The 25,102-nt window shown below is 39.8% G+C and overlaps 6 protein-coding genes across 11 annotated transcripts; 4 read left to right on the forward strand and 2 right to left on the reverse strand.

The window, feature by feature from the left end:
• The first annotated feature begins 4,961 nt into the window (after positions 1-4,961).
• LOC121970898 (pentatricopeptide repeat-containing protein At2g33680-like) lies at positions 4,962-8,679 on the forward strand. Its single transcript, XM_042521900.1, has 2 exons — positions 4,962-8,323; positions 8,455-8,679. Exon 1 carries the CDS (start codon positions 5,078-5,080, stop codon positions 7,289-7,291), a length of 2,214 nt encoding a protein of 737 aa, XP_042377834.1. The 5' UTR covers positions 4,962-5,077; the 3' UTR covers positions 7,292-8,323; positions 8,455-8,679.
• Positions 7,750-8,534, forward strand: LOC122040647. Its single transcript, XM_042600041.1, has 2 exons — positions 7,750-8,323; positions 8,455-8,534. The coding sequence occupies exons 1-2, from the start codon at positions 7,750-7,752 to the stop codon at positions 8,532-8,534; spliced, it is 654 nt and encodes a 217-aa protein (XP_042455975.1).
• Positions 8,680-8,804: 125 nt separating the features above from the next.
• Positions 8,805-18,071, forward strand: LOC121970916 (ycf20-like protein). Of its 3 annotated transcripts, XM_042521934.1 has the most exons (4): positions 8,805-8,977; positions 9,484-9,528; positions 16,989-17,184; positions 17,446-18,071. In XM_042521934.1, the coding sequence occupies exons 3-4, from the start codon at positions 17,009-17,011 to the stop codon at positions 17,930-17,932; spliced, it is 663 nt and encodes a 220-aa protein (XP_042377868.1). In that variant the 5' UTR covers positions 8,805-8,977; positions 9,484-9,528; positions 16,989-17,008; the 3' UTR covers positions 17,933-18,071. The 3 variants fall into 3 exon arrangements, with proteins under 3 accessions (XP_042377868.1, XP_042377859.1, XP_042377875.1); XM_042521925.1 differs by lacking the exon at positions 9,484-9,528; XM_042521941.1 differs by lacking the exon at positions 9,484-9,528 and having other exon boundaries at positions 17,464-18,071.
• A 30-nt stretch (positions 18,072-18,101) lies between these two features.
• On the forward strand, positions 18,102-20,094 carry LOC121970909 (pentatricopeptide repeat-containing protein At5g44230-like). Its single transcript, XM_042521911.1, has one exon. The coding sequence runs from the start codon at positions 18,136-18,138 to the stop codon at positions 20,068-20,070; it is 1,935 nt and encodes a 644-aa protein (XP_042377845.1). The 5' UTR covers positions 18,102-18,135; the 3' UTR covers positions 20,071-20,094.
• LOC121970929 lies at positions 20,094-21,022 on the reverse strand. Of its 3 annotated transcripts, none has more exons than XM_042521971.1 (2): positions 20,802-21,022; positions 20,094-20,713 (listed from the first exon to the last, which is right to left on the reverse strand). In XM_042521971.1, the coding sequence occupies exon 2, from the start codon at positions 20,678-20,680 to the stop codon at positions 20,279-20,281; it is 402 nt and encodes a 133-aa protein (XP_042377905.1). In that variant the 5' UTR covers positions 20,681-20,713; positions 20,802-21,022; the 3' UTR covers positions 20,094-20,278. The 3 variants fall into 3 exon arrangements, with proteins under 3 accessions (XP_042377905.1, XP_042377897.1, XP_042377889.1); XM_042521963.1 differs by having other exon boundaries at positions 20,779-21,022; XM_042521955.1 differs by having other exon boundaries at positions 20,094-20,694; positions 20,779-21,014.
• A 2,777-nt stretch (positions 21,023-23,799) lies between these two features.
• Positions 23,800-24,624, reverse strand: LOC121984480. Of its 2 annotated transcripts, none has more exons than XM_042537447.1 (2): positions 24,485-24,624; positions 23,800-24,400 (listed from the first exon to the last, which is right to left on the reverse strand). In XM_042537447.1, the coding sequence occupies exon 2, from the start codon at positions 24,384-24,386 to the stop codon at positions 23,985-23,987; it is 402 nt and encodes a 133-aa protein (XP_042393381.1). In that variant the 5' UTR covers positions 24,387-24,400; positions 24,485-24,624; the 3' UTR covers positions 23,800-23,984. The 2 variants fall into 2 exon arrangements, with proteins under 2 accessions (XP_042393381.1, XP_042393462.1); XM_042537528.1 differs by having other exon boundaries at positions 23,800-24,419; positions 24,485-24,612.
• Between the last annotated feature and the right edge of the window lie 478 nt (positions 24,625-25,102).

Genomic DNA, 25,102 nt, shown 5'->3' on the forward strand with positions numbered 1-25,102 from the left:
TTCAGTACACTAATATCATTATTATCTTTTATCTATAATTTCTATCTAAATATTATCTATATTTTCTATCTAAATATTGATAGATGGCATGTTATAGTAATTATGAATAATTATTACAATTAAATTATCATAATTATTATAATTAAATTATCATAAAATTTTAATCGTTACGAAATTACAATTATTATAATGTAAATATTATATTTTTAACTTTGATTAAGGTTGAATCATGAAATATATAATATATTAAATTAAAAAATTATTAAGATATATATTTGTTATTAGGTGTATTTCGAAATGCTTAGTGTTAGGCTAAAAAAGTCATTTAAAGTTTTTTTTTTTTTTTAGGATTTGAGGAATTTGTTCTCTTTATTAAGATTATTTTTCATGTTATAATTGTCGTACCTATTATTATAGTTGTAGCACTTATAAAATTATAACTACATTTATAAGCTACAATTATTGTAATTGTATAACCACAAGTTACCATTGTTGTAGTTGTAGCATCTATAAAATCATAGTTGTTGTCCTCTCAGGATAGACAGTCGGTTAGCGCATGATGGTGTTGCCACCTTGAGATTTGGGGGTCAAATCTCAACTAATAGTCGGGTGTCTGTCCTTCCCATGTGCTATTCAACTGCTCAAAATTAATAGTCATCCGTGATTTACTTTTTCCATGTTGATCTGAGGACGAGCTAGAGGAGGCGTTAGGGCGAGATAATCACCGTTTCTCACCATAATTGCTACAATATATTTAGCTGTTATAATTTCATAGCTGCTATAACGCACTCGATTAGTTCAGATGGAATATGTTGGAAGAATAATAATAAGAATAGGATTAGATGATAATTGTGTCATTTTAAGGTAGAATGGGGTGTATTTTTTTATTTAAAATAAAATAAAATGGGCGCCCTTAGACAATTTAGAAAAAAAAAAGAGATTTTGGCCATTTTTCTAATCAACAAAGTTTTAAAAAATTAGGTTCATTCCCTTTTGATTTTCTCTCTACAAAAAATAAAAAAATATGATAAACTTTCTAGCCTGCCCCAACTCACAGGTCAACAGGCCCACTTCATATTTACTCAAATAAGGACGGTACTAAACTTATTTATAACCGGCCTAAAATGCACTAAATTGTTGAAATGATTTTTTTAAATTTGATTTAATTTTTTTATAATCTTAAGTTTGATTTATTAAGATATTTTCTAGCTTTCAGTTAAGCTTATTTGATTTTGTTTAAAATATTATATTTTTAAACTTATTTAATTAATTATTAAATTTCATAACACAAATTTATTTAATTATTTTTTTATATAAAAATATATTCATAAATTTTATTTATGAATATATATATAATTTTTATCTATGGGAGTAAAAGATCATATCACTCACACAAAATAGTCAAATATCATCAGTCTCATTATAAGATACCGATAAGTAAATAACGGGAGATATTTTGCCACGGTGAAATCATCCTTTTTCATAAATTTTATACATGAACATTGTTTTTTTAGTTGAATGTATTTGATTTTATTTAATTAATTGATTATATATATATTGAACATAAATTAGTTCAAGCTACCAGGATTATGGTGCGATAATAAATGATAGAATAAACTCTCTAGAGAATGAGAGTTTAAGCATCACCCAAGACATATTATATCTAAAGAGTTTGAATTGTTTATGAAGTTAGGTCATCAGTCAAGATTCATCTATACTTTCTGATTTATCCTTGTGGTCAATGAAAAATTTTCGTAAGACTAGACCTATCACTTTTAGAATTGGTCAAATTGGTCAGATAATAAGAATTAGATACTGGGATTAAAATAATAATAATAATTCAGCTCAAGCTAGGGATGATAATGGATCATATTTGGGTCGGATTTCATATTCTCCATCCCAATTCCCATTTATTATATCTGTCTTCATCCCCATTGGGTATTTAATTTTTATCCTCATATCCATTTAAGGACTGGATATTCGTCTTCATTCCCATATTCATTGATGCCGTGATGAAGAGGGGCCCTACCAAGGAAGGATAAGAGGGGGAAAAGGCTTCCTAACGTGGAGATCAAGGTCAAAAGTGGTCAAAGGGCCTAGGCGATCGACCGGATCGGACGAGCGGGAGCCTATATCGGTCGGGCAAGGGGTGCGGAATAGCCACTCTCTGGTAGCGGTAACTAGGGTTAAGAGGTAAGCAGTAAGCAATGAGCTTCTAGTTCTCGTCGATTGGGCTTTACGGACGGTCGAATGAAGGTAACTACTGACAGTCGGGAAGTGGAGAAGGGGACAAGTCAGCAGCTCCGAGCGGCACAGCAGAACAGGAACAAATTAAGCGAGGTCCAATTAGCCAATAGTGGGGCCCACCTACATATCTCCTCGTACTCTTTTTGATGTTTGTGATGCTGGCAGCAGAGCATGTCTACCATGTAAATCGTACTTTAGAAGCTTCTAGCCCGTCACATTAGAGATTTACATGTCCACTTACGGAAAGGTATTAGAGACACTTTTTGATTTGTTTTTTCCTAGGATACTTTGAAAAACGTGCATATGTCTTAAGATGCATGCACAGACACTACAGTGACAGTATAAATGGGGGTTCCTATCTACAGGCGGAGGTATATGCAATTTCATTATTTCACACGCTCTAACTACAGTTTTCTACTACTTCATTTGCGGGGATCATCAACTTGAGCGTCAAAAGGTCATGCCAGAAATTCATTTTTGGCCTGACACTAACACTGTTCGTATTGCAGGACGCGTGGAGTTTTAGACTCATTAACCTTTGAATCACATCTCCAGCTTACCATCTTCTTTTTTTTTTTTTTTATAATAGGATCATCCATCGTATGATCGAATATTATTTATTAGGAGTGAGAAAAGTTTGATTAAATTATTAATTAACCGAATTTAAAATGTTAACTCGATTATTTAAAATTTTTGTTGTTTTTATGTTTTTTTTACATCTTTTATTTAGATAATTTAGTTCCCTTTCAATTTTAAAATTTCTAATTTTATTAAACTAAATAGTTTGAAAGTTAACCCCAATACGGTGTTAATTTTAAAAATCAACACTAGTATTTTCATAAAATTAACATCAAAACTCAGTTATGTTGGCAAAACTTATGGAGGTATATTTAATCAAGAGATTGAATGACTTTTATTAATTATTTATTTAATGATAGACTTTTGTGTAGTTGATAGATTTTTATTGACCTTTATAAAATTTTATATAGTTATGAAAAGAATTTCATTAAGTTCTATAGACTTTTTTAAAGACTTTTACATACATTTGTAAAATTTACGGAAACTTATGGATTTAAGAGGTATATTCAATCTTAGAAAAGCGTGGGTAGTCATGATCTCACACGATATTTATTTTCAAATAAAACCTAAAATAACTAATTAAATTTATTTTTTAATAAAATAATAAATAACATACTTGTCCATAAAATTTTTTTTCAACTTTTTATATTTTTATCTTATTTTGGCTAAAAATAAATAGAAGATAACGTCTCACTTTAAAAAAAAACTTTAATAATATAATTTTAAATCCAGAAATATTATAATAATTTAAATATTTTTATTTAGAATTTTGATCCAAATTAACATAAAATGTTGGGTCAACTCTTTAGTTTGGTCAAACTTATAATAAAATGTTAAATTGATAAATTTGATTAGTAATAAAATTAATATTAATTTGATTAGTAATAATATTATTAAAATAAATAAATATAAATATATAAATTTTATATAGGAATTTTTAAAATTTAATAAATTTTATAGAATATTTGTTCATTAGACTTTTATTAAATTATCTATTAATTAAGTTAAGAATTAATTTGATTTATTAATATATATTTTATATTAAAATCAATTGTCTCAAGTTTCTCTTCCTTTTTCGTAGAACGTCGCTGTCTAAATCGACTTTGACTTAGACCTGCTCGCAAGTAGTCGATGGAAGCATCACCGACCACCTCAAACAATTTTTCTATTTGTTTTCTTCCTTTTCGGTGCATCGCAGGCTTCACCGGATAATACTCATTGTTTCCCATCACGAGCAACCAGAGGAAAAAATCTGCGCCTGCAGCCCACCGCCATGAGTCACCGCAGGAGAAAAGACTGCAAGCGGCTGCTGTTCCGTTTCAGCTGTTCAGATCAATTTTTTTGTCATTTTAATGTCAGAGAACGACATTTCAGAGGACGCTCAGCTTCGCATGAAATGTAGGCTGAGAGGTTGATGCAGGCCGCCGAGAGGTTGAACGAGGACAAGACCTTTAAGATAAAAAAAAAAAATCAAAATAGAGGAGTGGGAAAAGAAAGGACTTATTTGTAAAAAATTAAATCAATTTGAAATCTATAGAAATCTAAGGATTAGAAGAAAATTTTTTATTTTATTTTTAAAATTGTACCAAGTATTTTGGAGAGCTCTTATTGGTTAAAATTTATATATAAGAATTTCTAAAAGAATCTATGAAAATTTATTAAAATATTGGATATCAAAAGATTTTCATAGAGTTTTAAAAAGTCAAATTTAAATACCTCATGACTTTTTAAAACTCTAGAAAAATTTAATTTGGATACCATTAGATTTTTATAAAATTTAGATTAAATACATATAAACTTTTAAAATTCACAAAAATAATTTAAAATAATTAAAAGTTTAATGTTGAATACACCCACCTTAGTTATGCTGATTTTCAAAACTCAGTTGTGAATCTGATTTTTTGAAAATAACCTAAAAAATAAGACCGAACTCTCTAAATTAATTCGGATATTCAGGTTCCATTAGATTCGTTCGGATATTCGGGTTCTTATACCTGATTATTTAAATATTTATATTTGATATCTGATTATTTAATGAATAAAAAATAAAAAATAAAAAAAATAAAAATCCGTCGTTAGAGGAAATTCCCATCCCGTAAAATCAAATTTATTTGCTCCCTGACTTTTTCGTTTACAACCCTATTAGTATCCGTCGAACACTATATATGCGACTCTACGACTTCGCCGATCCGCTCCCCCGATATTCCCTGTGAACTATTCTCAGCTTCCGGAATCTTCGTAGAAGGGGTGGATGGCCGCCGTCGCGGAGTACGCTCACGCATCCCTCTTCCGCTTGCTCGTCCGGTGCTCGGAGCAGAAGAACCTCGCCTTTGGAAGCGCCCTCCACGGGAAGGCCTTCAAGTCAGGTGTCACGGCCGACGTATTCTTCAGCAACAGCATCGTGGTCATGTACGCTAAGTGCTCCCAACTCCCTCGCGCCGCAGCGGCCTTCGAGGACATCGGCGCCGGCAAGGACGTCGTCTCTTGGAACTCCCTCATCAATTCGTACTCTCAGATCGGCCCCAATGGTTCCCAATCCGTATTTCACCTTTTCCGGAGAATGAGGGCCGAGTGCGGTCTCAGTGTCCTCCCCAATTGCTTCACCTTCGCCGGCGTCTTCACCGCTGCCTCCCACTCGCCCGGTGATATTTGGTTCGGCCGATGCGCTCACTGCGTCGCCATCAAGGTGGGTAATAATGATGACGTCTTCCTGGGAAGCTCTTTGCTCAACATGTACTGCAAGCAGGGATGCGTACTGGACGCCCGCAAGGTGTTCGATAGAATGCCTGTTCGAAATTCAGTGTCTTGGTCGGCCATGATATCCGGCTATGCCGTCCTTAAGTCCGGTGAAGAAGCTTTCGGCCTGTTCAAATTGATGCTCGAGGAAGGTCAATGCGCCGCCGCGAATGAATTTGTCTTAACGAGCGTTCTCAGTGCACTGAGTGCCCCTGGATTTCTTGTCATGGGCCAGCAGGTTCATTCTTTTGCCATCACAAACGGCTGGGTGTCTTCTGTATCCGTCGAGAATTCCCTCATTACCCTCTATGCGAAGTGTAAAACCATGGAAGACGCTCTGCTCATGTTCGAATTGTCGGCGAACAAGAGCTCCATCACATGGTCTGCGATGATCACCGGGTATGCACAGAATGGTGACTCCCAAAAGGCACTGCACTTGTTCCCGCATATGCAGATTGCAGGATTCATGCCGACTGAGTTCACATTTGTAGGGCTCCTCAACGCATGCAGCGACATGGCAGCCCTTGTTGAAGGCAAACAAACTCATACCTTCTTGATCAAGGTGGGATTCGAGCTCCAATCCTATGTCAAAAGTGCACTGGTCGATATGTATGCTAAATGTGGCTGCATTGATGATGCAAGAAAGGGATTCGAAGAGTTGAAGGATGCCGATATCGTCCTGTGGACCTCGATGATCGGAGGTTATGTGCAGAACGGAGAGCATGAGGAGGCTTTAGCATTATATGGAACGATGAGAAGAGAGAACATATTGCCAACCAACCTCACCCTAACCACTGCTCTTCGAGCATGTGCTAGTCTTGCTGCCGTAGAACAGGGCAAACAAATTCATGCCTGTTCTGTGAAGTTTGGATTCGGTTTGGGGATTCCAATCGGTAGCTCCCTATCGACCATGTATGCAAAGTGTGGCGATTTATCGAATTGCAGTCTTGTGTTCGGAAGAATGCCTCAGAGGGACGTCGTCGCATGGAATTCAGTTATTTCAGGATTTTCACAAAATGGGCGAGGGATTGATGCCTTGAACCTCTTTGAGGAGATGAAGAAAGAGGGTACAGAACCAGATCATGTCACATTTGTCAACCTACTGTCTGCCTGTAGTCATGTCGGTCTGGTTGAGAGCGGCTGGAGTTACTTGAGGTCGATGCTCGACGATTATGGATTAGTCCCGAAGATAGAACACTACGCGTGCATGGCTGATATTCTCAGTCGCGCCGGGCTGTTCAAGGAAGCCAAGAACTTCATTGAATCCGTGCCTATCGATCATGGAACATGCTTGTGGCGGATTATGTTAGGAGCATGCCACAAATTCAGGCACTTTGACATCGGAGCTTTTGCCGGGGAGAAGCTCATGGAGCTGGGCACACTGGACTCGTCGGCTTACATTTGCTTGGCGAATATATACGCTGCCTGGGGCAAGCGAGATGATGTCGAACGAGTGAGAAGATTGATGAGGATACGAGGGGTGGACAAGGATCCTGGATGCAGCTGGGTTGATATCGATAACACAGTCCATGTTTTTGTTGCCAAGGAGATGCAGCATCCCGATATCGACAAAATATATGCGGAGTTAAAAAGATTAACCAAAAACATGAAGGATGAAGGCTACTGTCCTACTTTTGGATTCACCTTCCGTGATTCTCTTGAATCTCCAGGATCACGAGCGGAGGAAGAAGAAGGAGAGTTGAATTTTGTAGCGTCTGCTGTTTCTTGACTAATAACTATTTAATATTCTATAAAATCTAAAAAATTCTTATATAGCAGAATGGGGTGCTAATGATGTTGTTAAGGTGTGCCTTTTAGGATTGAGTAGAAGAGATCAACAGCAGCAGCAGTAATGGTGCAAAGAAGAGAGCTAATTTTGGCGGAGCTGTTCCAGACCTTCAGATTTCCTCTCTAAAATTAGCCACTGCGAATTAATAGCCGCGGTAAAATCGCTCGTCCGCCTCTATCCATTGAAGAAGAGTAGGCGCTATCGATGAAGGGGGAGTGGTCGCAGTTGCAAAAGCACCAATTCCCCTCCTTTCCTCCTCCCGTTTCCACCGGCGGCCGTCACACACGGGCACGTCGCTTGTGTAGATTTCCGGCGATCTTGGAAGCGGGGCGAGAGGATATATATTTCCATTGCCAAAAAAAATTAAAATAAAAAAAAAAACCATCTTTTTAGTACTGATGTTGAAGCAATCAGAGGAATTGGAGCCGATTTTGATGGAGAAATGCAAGGTGAAGGCGTCGTCGTCTTCTTCGGAGGGAGAGATGTCGGAGGAAGAAGAGGAGATGGAGCAGAGGCCGCCAACGTGGATGAATTACGGCGTGGCCTCTGGCAAGGGAGTCAATGCAGGCGGTAGGAGGATGCTTTCGAAGCAACTTTCGCTAAGGGAGACGAGGATGGAGGCCAAGTGGGAGCAGCGGCGGATGCAGGTCCTGCAGAGGAGGAAAAGCTCGGCGGCGGAGGAGCTCGAAAAGGAGCGGCGGCTTGCGAGGATTCTGACCGACGAGGACATGGACGAGCTGCGAGGGTCGATCGACCTCGGTTTCAGGTTCAGCGAGGAGGACGGCGGGCAGGACCTCTGCATGACGCTGCCGGCGCTCAATCTCTACTTCGCCGTGAACCGTCAGCTGCCAACCCCCGGGTCATCGACGGCGACCTCCTCTTCGTCGACGCTGGCCGGCCTTCCGAGCCCCCGGAGCCCCGCCAACGAGCAGGGGATGACCCACGCCCAGGCTTGGAAGATTTGCAATCCCGGTATCATCTCAAACTCGTTTGCATCATCTGAAACTTACAAAAAAAAAAAATTAAAGAACTTTCCAGATCGCAATCAAGAAAGAGAGAATTCCATTGTTTGATTGGTGATCTAATGATTGCTAAACTTACAGGCGACGATCCAGAGCATGTTAAAACAAGACTGAAGCATTGGGCACAAGCAGTGGCGTTCTCTCTCAGACAGAGCTGTTGAATTATTATGAACCAATGCAAATTGTTTGGAAGCCATAATTAGATATGAAGTTGATGTAATCATGTTCTTAATACACAGCAACAACTAGAAATTGAAGAGAATTGTATTTAGATTATCGATGAAGAGTGGTAGTTGTGCTTTGCCTTCTCCGTTTTCCTATTAGCAGCCTGAATACTGACCTGTGGTCAACATATGCTGTTCCGTAAATTTTCAAAACTAACTGGGTTTCTTTGTAAAGTTTGGAAACTATGCTGAAAAAAGACAAGGTTAGGTTTACATGAAGGAGCCGCCGCAACTCTTACGATGCAATTTCAGCTGGTTGATGGACGATCCACGCCCCGCTTGGTTCTTGCATTCAAATCGCAGCTTTGCCCTTTCTCGATCGATCGAAGTGCCGAGCCCCACGACGAGCCTGGTTTCCTTGAATTTCTTTTCGCCTTCAGGTTAGATTTCTGCCCTCGGATTGGAAACGCTCCGCCTTTTATATAACACTAATTTACTTCCAAATTGGAACATTGAGAGGATATATTGAAGAAGACTGCGGTGGCTTGTGATGCCTTCAGTTTCTTGGCCGTAGTTGTGATGCCAGTTAATGGCTAGTCATTCCTTTGTCAGTCGATCGTTTTCATATGTTTGATATCTTGATTCGAAGCATGTTTTCTTGACCATAATTGTGAATTGTTATATGAGTTAATGGATTTGATATTTTTATTGGAAACGAAAGGGAATACATTTTTTTGTGCATTGAACGAACCCTATAAAGACTCAAAAGCAGTGATCTTAGTAGGAGCTTGTTTTCCGATCATGATTTATACATGATCTTTTACTAAAGCTATGACTAAAATGGGAAATGTATTCGCAACTTAGCAAAAGACAGTGATTGGCTGATTGCCTTGTTTGCTCTTAGAATATAATAGATTTGATGGTTCAAGGAATTGCTTCTTGTTAGGTATGGCGGGCATGATACCTACAGAAATTGTCTAAGAATACCCAGGTAATACTAACATCTATATAGGAAAAATAGAAGATTAGAGTTTTAATTCTGCATATAGATTTATTACAAGTAAACTAGATCAACTCAAGTATCTTCTACCTTGGTTTCTAAACCTAAATTCATCTTGTACCTACCACAACTCAATTGTCTAATATCCTATTCAAATCCATCCTTTATTCGTTTAATGTGTTTCCAAGCTTATTAAAATATATCGGGCAATGATGAGATATCCATCCTATTGCCATGGCTAGTTCTTGTCAAGCTACAACCATGTGGAATGGTTATTTTATTCTTATAGTTATCTTTTCTTTTTTGCAAAAAGGTCATACGCTGATCCTAGGCGTGTGTATGTTGATCCCGGGCGCCCCACATGGCCGGTCCCACAGCCATATGTAGAGAGGTAAATAAAAAAACCGAGTAGACTACTACATGGGAGGGTATTTCCGCTCACCAGTAAAAGCATGTTGCGGAGGCCACTATCAATAATTCACATTTAGAGTTGTATGATAAAAAATTGAGGTGGTGAAGGATAAACAAGATTGTGATTCCATCATTCTATAAAATGGTATAGTTTAGGGGCATTATAAAATTTTGTAGAAAAAAATATAACCCTAATTGCGTGTTGTGCTATAGTCTTCCTTGTTCTTCCCTTCCTAGCGACATGAGATGGAGGCCTCCCCACATGATTGTTTAGCTGTCTGCCCTCTCCCACGTAGTGACATGGATCTTCCATTCTGTTAGATCGAATGGGTGCGATAGAGAGGGGGGGGGGGGGGGGGGGGGGGAATATCGCGCTCTTTTAAAACTCTTCTTTTTCTTTGGAAATCAGAATCGTGTAGCGGAAAGTAAAAAGACAAGTTCGTTTACTTCGTTCGGAGTCTAGGTCGACTCCTACTCGAAGACCCGCGGTCCTTGACCGCACCGATGGACAATCCACTATAACCCTTCTTTCCGAAATCTTCGGAAAGAAGCAGAACGTACAAAATGAGCAAGATAGTAACAACCTACTATCTTGCTTAAGTTAATTACAATGCAAGCTAATAAAATATACCGACAAGTAATAGAGTTGAAGCTTTGGTCGGTACTATCGGACGGAGTGACTTGCAGCACTGATGAAGACTTGTAGCACGAGCAGCTTGCAGAAGAGAACTTCAGTCGATCAGAAAGTGTTGTACAACCTCAAACCTAGAGCCTCTTTTTATAGGTGTAATGGACGTTCGGTCGATCGATCCCTCTATTCGGTCGATCGAACCAGCTCCCTTCCTTCCTGGCTGGATTATGATGCTGGCTCGATCTCTGGCATTAATTGCTCATTAAGGGTTCGGTCGACCGATCCATCTTTTCGGTCGACCGAACAGGCTCCTTCCCTGTTCGTCGAGATTTGCCGAGATTCGTATTTACTGTGCATTAATGTTGATTGGTTCGGTCGACCGATCCACGGGTTCGGTCGACCGATCAACCCTTTTTCCTTTTGCTTCTGATCAATGATGATGAACTGGCCTGTGTTGAATCATCATGGTTCGGTCGACTGAACAGTACCGATCTTACTGTTCGGTCAACCGATCAAACTTTGATCGGGCTCTGATATGTTCTGGTCTGATCTAAACACTGCCTTGATTTCTTCTTGTTCGGTCGACCGATCCTCCGGTTCGGTCAACCGATCCAGTCGGACCTACAACACAGTGTTAAACAAAGTATCCCTGCAACACAGATGTTAGCACAATAATAATATTATAATGTATGAGCAATATAAAGGACAGTAGAACTGTTTTGATCTCATCTTGGAAACCTTCCGGGTTTCTTCAGTTGGATTAGCGACCTTAGGTTGTTCATTTTAGGAACCCGACCTCACTATCGCTCCTCCAGTTGTTTATCTCAACTTACCTGCCAAACATGGTCCTCCAGACATGTTTGGACTTTGCCTGCTCAGTGTCTGTTCACCTGATCTACTAAGACCTTTCCTGCAATACTATATTAGCCAATAACAATAATAGTAATACAAAATATAATGGTAAACCTAATCTTAGATTTATCGAGATCCGTTGGTCCGGTCGTCCGCCCATCCGATCAACCTTGTTTGGAGTTCACTCCTCCAAGACTTCTCGTTACTTAAGGTTATCTCCCCCTAGGTTTTTCACCACTTGGCTTCACTCACCAAGACTCAGTATTCGGCTACCCAGTGATCAGGTCCTTCAGACCTATCCACCTGACTTCCACTATATACCTAGATTTCTCTCGCCTCAGTATTCGACTATCCAGGGATCAGATCCTCCAAACTTATTCACCTGGCTTCCACGATATACCGAGATTTTTCTTGCCTAGCCTCCAACTAGGACTTCCCTTGCCTAGCCTACAACTAGGACTTCCTTAGATCAAGCTCCATTCTTAAACATACTTAAACATATTTGTCTGACATTAAAATCTTAGAGGTCGATTGCACCAACACATTCCTCCTTGCATGACATGGACAGTCTACAATGCCCGAGTAAGCTTCCCTTTAGGTTTCTTTCTTCTTCTGCCATCATAGATGAGTCTCGCTGCTCAAACTCTTTCTACATACTTGGTTGACCATGTTTCTGTGTGTTTGACATGGGCATGAGAGGTGCATATGCCGAAACCGAGTAACAAAACTATCAATTTCGAGGTTGAGAACCATGTCCATGGTGACGAGTAAAGAGGAGGAAGGTGGAGTGAAAATTAGGACTTCATTAAACTTCTAAAACAAGTTTATAGTTTTTCTCCCTGCACGCTATGCAATGGATTGAGGAATGTGTAGGCTATTTTCCAGTAACAACTCAATACTACCTAACTGAGATATAATCAGTCATGGATTCAAACTTAGATGGGCAAAGTGACCAAAAAAACTTGGGGGAATGTGTATTTTGCAAGGTTCTAAAATTCGCTAGGCGCTAGTCGGGCGGTAGACCAGTGCCTAGCGCCTAGGCCGCTTAGGCGGGGACTAGGCGCCGCTAGGCGGATTCCTCTGTATCCCTTGTTTTATGTGGACTGTGGACAATGTTATATGTAATCTAAATGTTGTCTTAAACAATTTCATAGCAATGAAGATCTAACTATGTATGCTGAAATAAATACATACTTTTCAATACAAAAAAATGAACATGCAGTAAGTTATCATAATCATATAGTAAACAGTAGAACATTGGAAAATAGTAGCAATAGTTCAATTCAAGATTACAATGCATTGTGAACTAGTAACCACTAAGCAAAATATAATTGTTAAATAACATAAATCATGTCTTAACAAAATGAGTTCAAAATTACACAACTAATAATATCTCATAGACTCATATTTATTCTGCTTCTTCTTCTCCATAATTTTCAATAACTTGGTCTTCATCGGACACAAACTCAATATCATTATTGTGATCCTCGTCTTCTTCTTCGGATTCAAAATCATCTTCATGGAGTTCTCTCACTCTGGAGCTTCTTCGGGGTTGTAGATTTTCATCTGCTCTACTTGCTTCATCAACCATTTGCCAAGTGAGCCCGGAACCTAGTTCAACTTCATCATCTTCCCCACCATCCACAATCCAACCTTGTGCATTTGAAGCATCTTTTGCAAGAAGGACATCAACATTTCTTTCTTTTTCTCTTACTAGATTGTTCAACCTGTTGGCATCCAACCTATTTCTTTTCTTTGTGTGAATCTAAAAAAACAGAGAAAGTAAATACTATAGTTAGTACCTGAATATAGAGTATAGACGTTAAAAATTATAATTAATTTAATTAAAGAGTAGACTGAAAGTTTAAAACTTACTCCTTCAAATGTACTCCAATTTCTTTCACACCCAGATGAACTTGTAGTTAATGAAAGTATCCTCAATGCCACCCTTAGCAAGTTAGGTGTGTGAGCACCGTATGTACTTCACCATGCACATGGATCAAATGTATCATCATTTTTTTCACATGCTTTTGCTGCCAATGTTTTTCCAAATAACCCAGTCTTATTTCTATTTTGGAAATTCCTTGTTAATAATTGTATCTTGTAAATCTAACTCATTGGCATGCAAAGTTTCCATGCATTCAAAAATCCCCATCGCGACCTCCTCATAAAGAGCAATCGAACTATCTTTGTAGTAAAAATAAGGATTCAACAAAAATGCAGTGGTATGCAATGATGTATCAAGTCTATCCTTCTTTTTTGACTCAATAATGACTATGATAGGCTGATAATTTGATTCCACGTTCTTCAGAGCCACCTTGATATCTTCTTTAGCTTGAAGAAGCTCCCCATATAGAAACTCCATCGATGGCTTTCTATCTCCATCTACCAATCGAAGAACTCTTGCCAAAGGAGCAAATATTTTCAAACAAAGTGTTACACCATTCCAAAAACTCATGCTCATCACTGTAGAGTAAGCCAATTTTCCTTTGTTTGTTTTTGACCATTTACATTTCTCCCACATATCACTTGTAAACATGGCCCTTAAACTAGCTTTTTCTTCAATCAAACTTTGCAATGTGAGGAAATTTGATGCAAACCTGGTAACTCCTGGTCGGACTATGTCTCTCTTCTTCGTGAAACTTCTCATCAATGATAAAGTCTTATAGTGAGCATAGATGAAAATGGTAAAAGCCTTGGACTGCTCAATCACCTTTTTATATCGTGGAAGTTTGCCAATACTTTCAAGCATGAGATTAATAGTGTGAGTTGCACATGAACTCCAAAAGATCCCGTGTCGTTTTTCTCTCATCAATTTAGCTGCAGCCATATTGTTGGTGACATTGTCTGTAACAATCTGAACAATATTCTGAGCTCCTACTTGTTCAACACACTTGTCAACATACTCAAAAATAAGTTCAGCTGTATGTGCCTCCTCTGAAGACTCCTTAGACTCTAAAAATGTAGTACCCTCCTTGCAATTAACACACAAATTTAAGATGCTTCTTCTTTTTCTATCACTCCATGCATCTGTCATGATCGAGCATCCATTCTTTGCCCATTCTTCTTCATATTTCTTCAGCAATTGTTTTGTTCTTTCAACTTTGGCTTTCAATAGTGACTCCCTAAGTTGATATTGAGTTGGAGGCTTGAATCCTGGTCCAAATTGACCCACTGCCTCCATTAGTTGCTTGAAGCTATCATTATCAACAGCATTGAATGAGATTCCATTTTCATAAACCCATCTCTCAACATATTGTTGAACTTGTTGAGTTCTCTCTTTGAAAAGAGCCTCATTTATATTTTTTTACCGAAGTACTTTACTTCCACTGGAGCCTGCATTTTCTGGAGCAATTGCCGATGCATATCTATCCATGGGGCCAAGTGGAAGAGGTTTTTTAACTCCATCCATCCCTTCAATTTCAAGACCTTCTTCATCTACGGAAATAGCCACCTCTGCTCTACAACTTTGTTCTTCCATTATTTTGTTCTTCTTTCTGTTCCTCCCTTCTAAAATAGCCTGTTTGCACTTATTTTTGTCTTCTTGAGATGCTTTTCGACAACCCGATACATTTCTAGGTATATTTCCAATGTGCTCCTTTATCCTATACACTCCTCCTGACATTGTTTTTCCACATAACTTACATTTAATTTTGTCGAGGTTCTTAGGATCAATCAATATCCCAAACTCCCATCCGATGTTATTTGATTTTCTTCTAAGAATTCCGGATTCGGGTTGAGTGACAGATGCTGTCGAAGATGGATTGCTTGCCATTGATAACAGATAATCTGAAGGAAAAAAAATTATATATAACAAGACATAATATGATAATAAAATTTAATTATACCATACAAATATACAATATAAAATAATGAAAATATGAAATATAACATTAAGTCATTAACAAGTCTGAGAATATTTTTTTATATATCTTAATCTAATTAATAAAATTTATTAGATATTGGTTTAAATAAATTTAATTTTAAATATATTTTTTTATATTATTAAATCTGTTATATACTTATATATAAATTAATAATATTTATTAGAATTTTTAAAATTTTAATTTAATTTTCATATTTTTAAAACTGATTTATATAAATTAATAATATTTACTAGAATTTTAAAATTTTTAATATAATTTTAATAATTAATATTTATAAATCCGATTAATATACATTTATAATATATAAAATTTATAAATATGATTTATATAAATTAATAATATTTATTAAAAATTTTAAAATTTTAATATAATTTTAATATGTATAAATCCGATTAATATAAATTTATAATATATAAAATTTATAATTTATAAATAATTAAATATTATTTATTAATTTATTAATATGTATTATATGTTTTTTAATTTTAAATATTTTTATATTTTTAAATCTGATAAAGTGATAAATGATAATATTTATTATAATTTTTTAAATATGTTAATATATAAATTAATATTTAATATTATTTATTTTAAAAAATTAAATATATTATTTATATATTTAAATATGATTATATAAATTAATAATGGTTATTAGAATTTTATATATTTAAATTTGTTTTATATAAATTAATAATATTTATTATAAAAAAGATAAATTTTAAATATATTTAATTGGGATCTTAATTTTATTAGGGTTTATGAACTCAACCTTATTATTAAAATTATCCCCGTTAGGAGTTAGGAATTGTTTTAATTTATTAAATCTAAAAAAAATTTAAAAAAGGAAAAAAAACGCTAAAAACGCTTCTGTCGCGAGTCTCGCGACTCGCGCGGACGGCGGACGCCACGGCCTGCCACCGGCGGCTCGCGGGAGGGCTCCGGCGTTGCCAGAAGCTTCACCGGACGAGTCCGATGCGTCCGGCGAAGTCCGGCGTTGCTTCCAGTGGCGCCTGTAGCGTCGCGCGGAAAGCTTTTGGCACAGCCAGAAGCATCGCGACTCTACCGGCGTTGCTCGAAGCAACGCCGGACTTCGCCGGACGCGTACGGCTCGTCCAGCGAAGCTTCCGGCAGCGTCTGACACCTGCGATGCGTCCGGTGTTGCCGCGACGAAGATTTGAGAAACAAACAAAGTGCGATGAAACAAAAATGAACAGAAACAAAAACTTACCGGAAGCAAGCGATCAGGGAGCGATCAGGGAAGACGAACAGTCGGGGCGATGAAACAAACGAACGCCTGGCAAATACCTAAAAATCGGGTTTAACATGCCTAAAAGCTTGGCCCGCCGAACCCCGCCGAAGCCCGTCGAAGCCCGCGGAGGACCGCCGAAGACCGCCTAGGGCTTCCGCCTCGCTGGTTTCCGACGCGGCATCCTGCCGCATAGCGCCTAGGCGGCCGCCTAGGGCGCAATTTTGAACACTGGTATTTTGGCCTAAAGAAACTATGAGATATTCCCAGTTTGATGCAGGAATGGCAAGGTTAAACCTCTACCAACATTCAAAGCCCGCACTCCTGTGGCAGATTTTATTCCTTTGCAATAACTAATATTCCTTCTACTGCTTTACTGTCTAATTACTCAAGCTTTTGTTAAGGTGGATAACAATCCTTACAGGCACAGGCGCATAGAAGATCATGGCAATGCATACTTTAGCTTTGGCATTCTGTCCACATACTTTGCTTATCCATACACGAGGCGGACGATATTTGCACTTGACATATCCAGAAAGAACTTTTATTCATTGTGCTGGAAAGATTCCTCCTCGCATTTGTTTCGTGTGGCCAACTTTTCCCTGTGCTAAAAATTCCAGGTTAGTTGCACTGTGCTATGAAACTATTAACAAGATATAATCATAATTTTTTTTGAAGATGTTGAATCATCGTTGTAGTTTTATTTAATGAGTTAATTTTTATGCTTCAAACATCTTTCTCCACTTGTACAAGATTGTTAGTGGATATCCTTGTTTTATTGTCATTGAATCATCTCAAACAGGCAATTCCTTCCCGAATTACTATTTAGATATTACTTTCTCCTAAAATTTTTCCCCTGCTGATGATGACTAACATCATAGTACCATATCTAAACAAAGGAGGCTGAACTGGACGACAGGGAGTATGGCAGACGGCAACCAATCCGATACACCTGAAAGCAGCACCAGCAGTGCAACTCGACTGATAAGAACGATTCAATCTTTTCAAACTAAGCTGAGTGCTCGGATCAAGCAGTTGAGGAAAGGGATATGGATCAAAATTTTCTTTTTCTTGGTAGGATTCTACTCTGCTACAGCATTTGCAACAGTGATCGGGCAAACCGGCGACTGGGACATTCTTTCTGCTGGCTTAGCTGTTGTCGTGGTGGAGGGGATCGGTGCCCTCATGTACAGAGCTTCACTTACCTTTCTCGACAAGTTCAAGAGCCTAATCACCGTCTTCAATTACTGGAAGGCCGGGCTTTCCCTGGGATTGTTCTTGGACGCGTTCAAGTATGAAATCGAATCGTGTATCGAATCATGTAAGCCATCAAATTTTGAAATCGATATATTCCCTGCGATTTGGTAGCTAAATTGAACTCAATAAGTTTTTGTGGTGGAGTTTCTCCGTTTGGCGTTTTCCAGGGGGAAATCTGGAAACAGAGGACATGTCAGAGTTTGTTCTGGTAATTTTAAAGATTTAGGGGGTATTTATAAATAAGGTAAAATTTGGGGGTGAAACAATATATTTCCCTAAATAAAGGCGGTTGGATCGCGACATGGCTTAATTTCATGGCGCGAGCCCAGCCAACTGTAGAGCGCCACGTTGTTGACCCCACCTTCCCTCTGCCGGCTCCATCGCCTCTCCTCCCTCTCCCGGCCCTCGACGCCCTCCTCGTCGCCGCCATCGACGCCGCCGCCGGCCCCCGCCACCTCCGTGCCGCCCACGCCGCTCTCGTCCGCCTCGGCCTCCACCACAGATGCTTCCTCGTCACCAAGCTCCTCCGCCGCCTCTCCGATTATCGCGTCCCCCTCCACCCTTACCCCCTCCTCATCTTCTCCCTCGTCCCCCGCCCCAGCTCCTTTCTATGGAACTCCCTTATCCGCTCCGCCGCACTCCTCAACCCTTCCCACTCCGACCACCATCCCCTCCGCCTCTACTCCCTCATGCGCCGTAGCTGGCCCCCGACGCCGCCCCTCTCCTTCACTTTCTCCGCCCTACTCAAATTCGCCACCTCCCAAGAATCCCTCTCCAGCGGCCGCCAGATTCACGCCCAAGCCATCTTCATCGGCGGTTTCGACGCTGACCTTTTCGTCCGGAACACTCTCATCTCCATGTACGTCGGATGCTCCGACATAGCGGCCGCTCAAAGGGTGTTCGACGAAATGCCCGTTCGAGACGCTATCTCTTGGACTTCGTTGATTGTGGCTTACACCAAAAGCGGCGACCTTTCTTCAGCACGAGGGTTGTTTGAGGCATCTCCCGTGAAGGACGTTGTGGCATGGACTGCAATGATCACAGGGTACGCCCAGAATGCGATGCCTAAAGAGGCGCTGCTGGCATTCGAGAGGATGAGAGAAGCGGACGTAGTTATGGACGAAGTTGCCTTGGTCGGCGCCATTTCTGCCATCGCTCAGTTAGGTGCTGCAAAACACGCACTTTGGCTTCGGGATCTTGTGGAGAAGATTGGGCTCGACCAGAACCTTTTGGTGGGATCTGCAATGGTGGATATGCATGCAAAATGCGGGCTGATCGACGAGGCCCGTCGGGTGTTTGATAAAATGACAGACCGGAATGTCTACTCCTACAGTGCGATGATCGCTGGACTCGCTACATACGGAAGAGCTTCGGAAGCCATTTCATTGTTTAAAGAAATGGTAGGCGAGACGAACGTGAAACCAAACCATGTCACATTCATCGGCCTCCTCACAGCTTGTAGCTATACTGGGATGGTGGAGGAAGGTCGACGCTACTTCAGGATGATGGAGGATGAGTATGGTATCGTTCCTTCCGCTGATCATTACACATGCATGGTCGATTTGTTGGGGCGTGCTGGACTAGTCGAAGAAGCACTTGATCTAGCGAGGTCTATGCCAATAAAACCGCACGGTGGTGTCTGGGGTGCGTTGCTCAGTGCCTGTCGGATCCATGGAAAGACAGAGATAGCGAGAATTGCCGCCGATCATATATTCGAGCTCGAGCCTGATGGAGTCGGCAACTACGTGTTGCTCTCGAATATATATTCATCTGCAGGGATGTGGGACGAGGTGTTGAAGGTTCGGAGACTGATGAGAGCGAGGGGGCTAAGGAAAAATCCTTCAGCGAGCTGGACAGAAGATAAAGATGGTTCCGTCCACGAGTTCTTTGCAGGGGACAATTCCCACCCGAGAATTCGGCAGATAAAGCGCGCATTAGAGAATCTGTTGTGCATGTTGAAGCTTCGAGGTTATGTGCCCGTATTGAGTTCTGTTGTTTATGATGTCAAGGACGAAGAGAAAGAAAGGCTGTTGAAAGGTCACAGCGAGAAGTTGGCATTGGCATTCGGCTTGTCGACGACTTCTGCTGGAGACACGATAAGGATATCGAAGAACCTTAGGATATGCGACGATTGCCATTTGGTGATGCGACTTGCATCAAGGGCTGTGGAAAGGGAGATTGTGGTGAGGGATAACATGAGGTTTCACCATTTCAAAGATGGGGAATGCTCATGTCGAGAATTTTGGTAAAGATTCAATATGTAATTCGATCCTTTTAGTGAAAATAATTATTATGCAGTAACATTGAACTAAAATTTGAGCATTACATATTTACCATTCGATTAATGAACATTACAAGCTTTTCATGGCAATGTTTTTCTAGTCCTCCAATCTCAACCGTCCGTTCGCTATCTTCTCCCTATGTTTCAGCTTCCAGTCTTATCTCCAACGTCCGTTCTCAAGGGTTTGTCTCCTCGATCTGATCCAGCACCGGTTTCCACACCCGGGCCCGCGGCTGTACTTTACGCGGGTCCACAACCGGTACCGCCCGCTTGGCGGCGGCGGCGAGGAGGCGGCCCATGTGCGTGGCGAGGTCGACGATCGACGACTCGTCGCGGAGGAGCGCGTGGGGGAGGAGGAAGTAGACGCCGCCGACCGCCAGGCGCTCTCCGGGGAGGAGGCGCTCCGATCCGAATGTGGCTAGGCGGGCAGCGGAGACGAGAACGTGAGCGGGGGGACGCCCGGTGAGCTCGCCTGCCGTCACCGGCGCCGGTAAATCAACCACGTGTCCGGTGGCGTGGATCACCCGCACGCAGCCCGGCGGCGGCGTGGCCAGCTGACACGAGTGGGAGCAGCCCATTTATAAACAAGCCCCTGAAAAAATAATTAACGACTAAACAAAAAATCTCAAAATTAGCGAGATCGATTAAGAAACAACAAAAGATGCAAGCTTCATACTCGAATAGAAGAGGGGAAATTACTACGCGATTAATCAAACTCGAAGAAGTGGATTGGGGACTAAAGAGGGAGAGCTAGAGACAGTTATGGGTGAAGAAGCAAGAGGCGGCAAGAGAGGAAGAAGATGATGGAAAGAGATGGAGCATGGAGACAAATCAATTATGGAGAACGAAAATAAATAAATAAATAAATAGTTGGAATTGGCACGTCATGGTGTGATGGAAGTGTGAAAAAGCTAATGCTGAAAAGATGATGATCAGAGTTTACTTGGTGGAGAGGAGGAGAACAGGAGGAGATGTGGAGTTTTGGTGAGGCATAATAAAGACTGGGTTAACCGTTGACTTCAAAAAGTGAGATACCGGAGGATCGATCGGATCCTTAACATCTTTGACAATTTATCAAAAGAAATACTAGATTTAATGTATTTATCCAAAAAAAATAAAAATAAAAATAAAATCATTTGATATTTATCAAAAAAAAATATAGATAAATAATATGTAATACTAAATATAGTCCTCCTATCAATCTCCTCTGATCAGTCATCATTTACCTGACATCCGAACCATATTTTTAAATTATTTTAATTTTAAAAAAATAAATTCGATCATTAGTGTACCTTCTTTTTCGTGACATACGAGTACAGCTCCTTCTTGTGAAACCCTAGTTTAGTGAGTTCGAGTGTTTCTCAAGCGGCATCAAGCATTTTAGTTCAATTAAAAATCAGGATTGTTCGCACGCCAACAGTGAAGAATTCTAGGGTTTACATCAATCAGCTAGTATCATAATGGCGCAAAGACGTCGATCGGGTGCATCATCATCCTCTCGACATCAATTAGCTGTAAAGGTTATCATTTTACGAACTCTGTGATCTTGAGAAGCTGAAATAGTATGATTTTGTTTTTTTTTTTATTTTTATAAAGTATAGGGTTCAGTTGATGTTGGACAGAAACTGCATTGGAACAGTGTCCTCGGTCACTTTAAAAGTTTTTTTTAACCATCCACGAAGAAAGGAACGCATGAAGGGTCTGTTATTTTACATGACCGACACATAGTGCTGATCAAACAGACACCCTTTCGTATTTTTTTGGACATAGAAGATATGTAGCACATCCGTGGGATTTTGATAAATATATTTCAAAATTGGGATTCAAGTAGTCAAACCTTTAGATTCTCAGGTACAATTTATAATTTTATATTTTAATCACAAAGTAGTTGTATGGTAAAATTTAATGTTTTGCTAAACCTGGGCCTGATACGACGCCGTATCAGGTTCAACGTGGGCCTGATACGATGTCGTATCAGGCCCAACGTGGGCCTGATATGACATCGTATCATGTCGATGGTGTTCCTAATACTTTTGTATGTGTTGGTAGAAGTCTAATAATAATTTAACTTGGTCAGGTGTTCCGGTTGACTTCACAAGAGGAGACGTTTCATTGCTGCTTGGTATTACAGACCGTGGAGCTTCAATTCCGATCAATTCAGCTAAAACATCCAGTGACCTCTTTCTAACTTACTTCTCAAACAAAAAAGAAGCTACTAGATCAAGAATTGAGGAGTTGTTTTAATTTTATGGCAATCGCGTTGAAGGCGAAGATGATGTTTTATTATTTTGCAAATTCTATATTTTGTATATATTTGTTTGTGTCTTATTTTCTTCTAGTACATATAAGGTCCCGTTAAGTCTTATAGATATAATAGATGATTTTGAGAATCTTGATAGATTCAACTGGGTTGAAGCAATCCATGAATTTATGGCTCCACAATTATCTAAGATTGGGGACATATTTTTATCAACTGGGACAAAACAGTCTAACACCAACCTCCCTTACCTAAAAGGATTTACTGGTCTTTTGGCAGTAAGTGTATAATTTATGTGAAATTTTTTAATATTTTGCGGACATTTTTAAAATAGTTAACCCTTGTGATGGTGAATCAGACATGGTTTTTGGAGCATGTTCCAATACAAAAACCATACAAAATCAAAGGAGCAAGAATAAATAAGTGGAGGAATATTCCTTCACATATTAGTAAGGTGAGAGAATTGATTGATAAAGTCTCATCTGAAGAGGTAAATTTTGAATACTTTGACTATAGTTTGGTTAAAAATTCTTATTTTAACATGTGGTTTAATATTCTTACATGTTATGATTGACCTAATCCCTAACTAAGATGAAAAATCATTGGTTGAGAACCTTGCTGGCGTTGCTGACAGTCCACTTGCAATGGAGACATAACAAATTAAAGTCACTGAAGTAAGAAGGCAGATTAATAAGGAGTGTTGTAATTGCATTATTCAAGCAAACAGAATTAAAGAGCTAACAATGGAGAACATGCAATTGAAGGAGAGGGTGAAAGAATTACTTAAAATAGTTGAAAATAAAGGTATGAAATCTCAATATAGAGAGCCTGTAGACGATCCTCAAATTGAACTTGTAGGTGTTACTACAAGAAGTATGAGAGGACGTGACAGAAGTCACTATGATTACAGGGACACTCCAATTGATAGTCCATTGTGGCTCAAAACTTTATCTAAGAGGCAGCGTAGAAATATACAAATAAGTGAGCCTGCGAAGAAAGAAAAAAAGTTGTCAAAGAATATGTTGTTGTGGGCAAGGGGAAAGGAAAAATTGATTTGGATGAAATGGAAGAAGAAATTAATATTGTACAATTGATGGAAGATAAATCTGATGAAGAGGCAGAGAAGGATATATATATGTTTGCCAAATATGACAAAATGAGAAAAAAAGTAATTGCTGTAAGACGATATATGTAAATTTCATTGTAATTTGTTAGATTTAATAGATTATCTAATTGATTTTTTTATTTGTGTGCATAGTATGTGAAGAAGTAATTTAAGAATCTTATGATATGCGACGATTGTCATTTGGTGATGCGACTTGCATCAAGGGCTGTGGAAAGGGAGATTGTGGTGAGGGATAACATGAGGTTTCACCATTTCAAAGATGGGGAATGCTCATGTCGAGAATTTTGATAAAGATTCAATATGTAATTCGATCCTTTTAGTGAAAATAATTATTATGCAGTAACATTGAACTAAAATTTGAGCATTACATATTTACCATTCGATTAATGAACATTACAAGCTTTTCATGGCAATGTTTTTCTGGTCCTCCAATCTCAACCGTCCGTTCGCTATCTTCTCCCTATGTTTCAGCTTCCGATCTTATCTCCAACGTCCGCTCTCAAGAGTTCGTCTCCTCGATCTGATCCAGCACCGGTTTCCACACCCGGGCCCGCGGCTGTACTTTACGCGGGCCCACAATCGGTCCGGCCCGCTTGGCGGCGGCGGCGAGGAGGCGGCCCATGTGCGTGGCGAGGTCGACGATCGACGACTCGTCGCGGAGGAGCGCGTGGGGGAGGAGGAAGTAGACGCCGCCGACCGCCAGGCGCTCTCCGGGGAGGAGGCGCTCCGATCCGAATGTGGCTAGGCGGGCAGCGGAGACGAGCACGTGAGCGGGGGGACGCCCGGTGAGCTCGCCTGCCGTCACCGGCGCCGGTAAATCAACCACGTGTCCGGTGGCGTGGATCACCCGCACGCAGCCCGGCGGCGGCGCGGCCAGCTGACACGAGTGGGAGCAGCCCATTTATAAACAAGCCCCTGAAAAAATAATTAACGACTAAACAAAAAATCTCAAAATTAGCGAGATTGATTAAGAAACAACAAGAGATGCAAGCTTCGTACTCGAGTAGAAGAGGGGAAATTACTACGCGATTAATCAAACTCGAAGAAGTGGATTGGGGACTCAAGAGGGAGAACTAGAGACAGTTATGGGTGAAAAAGCAAGAAGCGGCAAGAGAGGAAGAAGATGATGGAAAGAGATGGAGCACGGAGACAAATCAATTATGGAGAACGAAAATAAATAAATAAATAAATGAATAGTTGGAGTTGGCACGTCATGATGTGATGGAAGTGTGAAAAAGCTAATGCTGAAAAGATGATGATCAGAGTTTACTTGGTGAAAAGGTGAGAACAGGAGGAAATGTGGAATTTTGGTGAGGCATAATAAAGACTGGGTTGACCGTTGACTTCAAAAAGTGAGATACCGGTGGATCGATCGGATCCTTAAAATCTTTATCCCTCTAATTTTACTCATCGCCCTAGTCTATCATCCGGGAGAAAGATAAATTCAGTGGGATCGTCGTTGATTTGATCGACGTCAGAATTAAATCGGATCTTAACAGGAGTTTAGATCGACGATAAAAAAAAATCTATTCAGATTTGATCGAATTTCAACATTGATCGAGCCAACGAGCCAACGATGATCCCTTTGGGTCCATTTTTCCTCCAAGATATGATTTT

The sequence above is a fragment of the Zingiber officinale genome, chromosome 1B, assembly GCF_018446385.1.
Source record: "Zingiber officinale cultivar Zhangliang chromosome 1B, Zo_v1.1, whole genome shotgun sequence".
In the NCBI taxonomy this organism is placed as follows: Eukaryota; Viridiplantae; Streptophyta; class Magnoliopsida; order Zingiberales; family Zingiberaceae; genus Zingiber; species Zingiber officinale.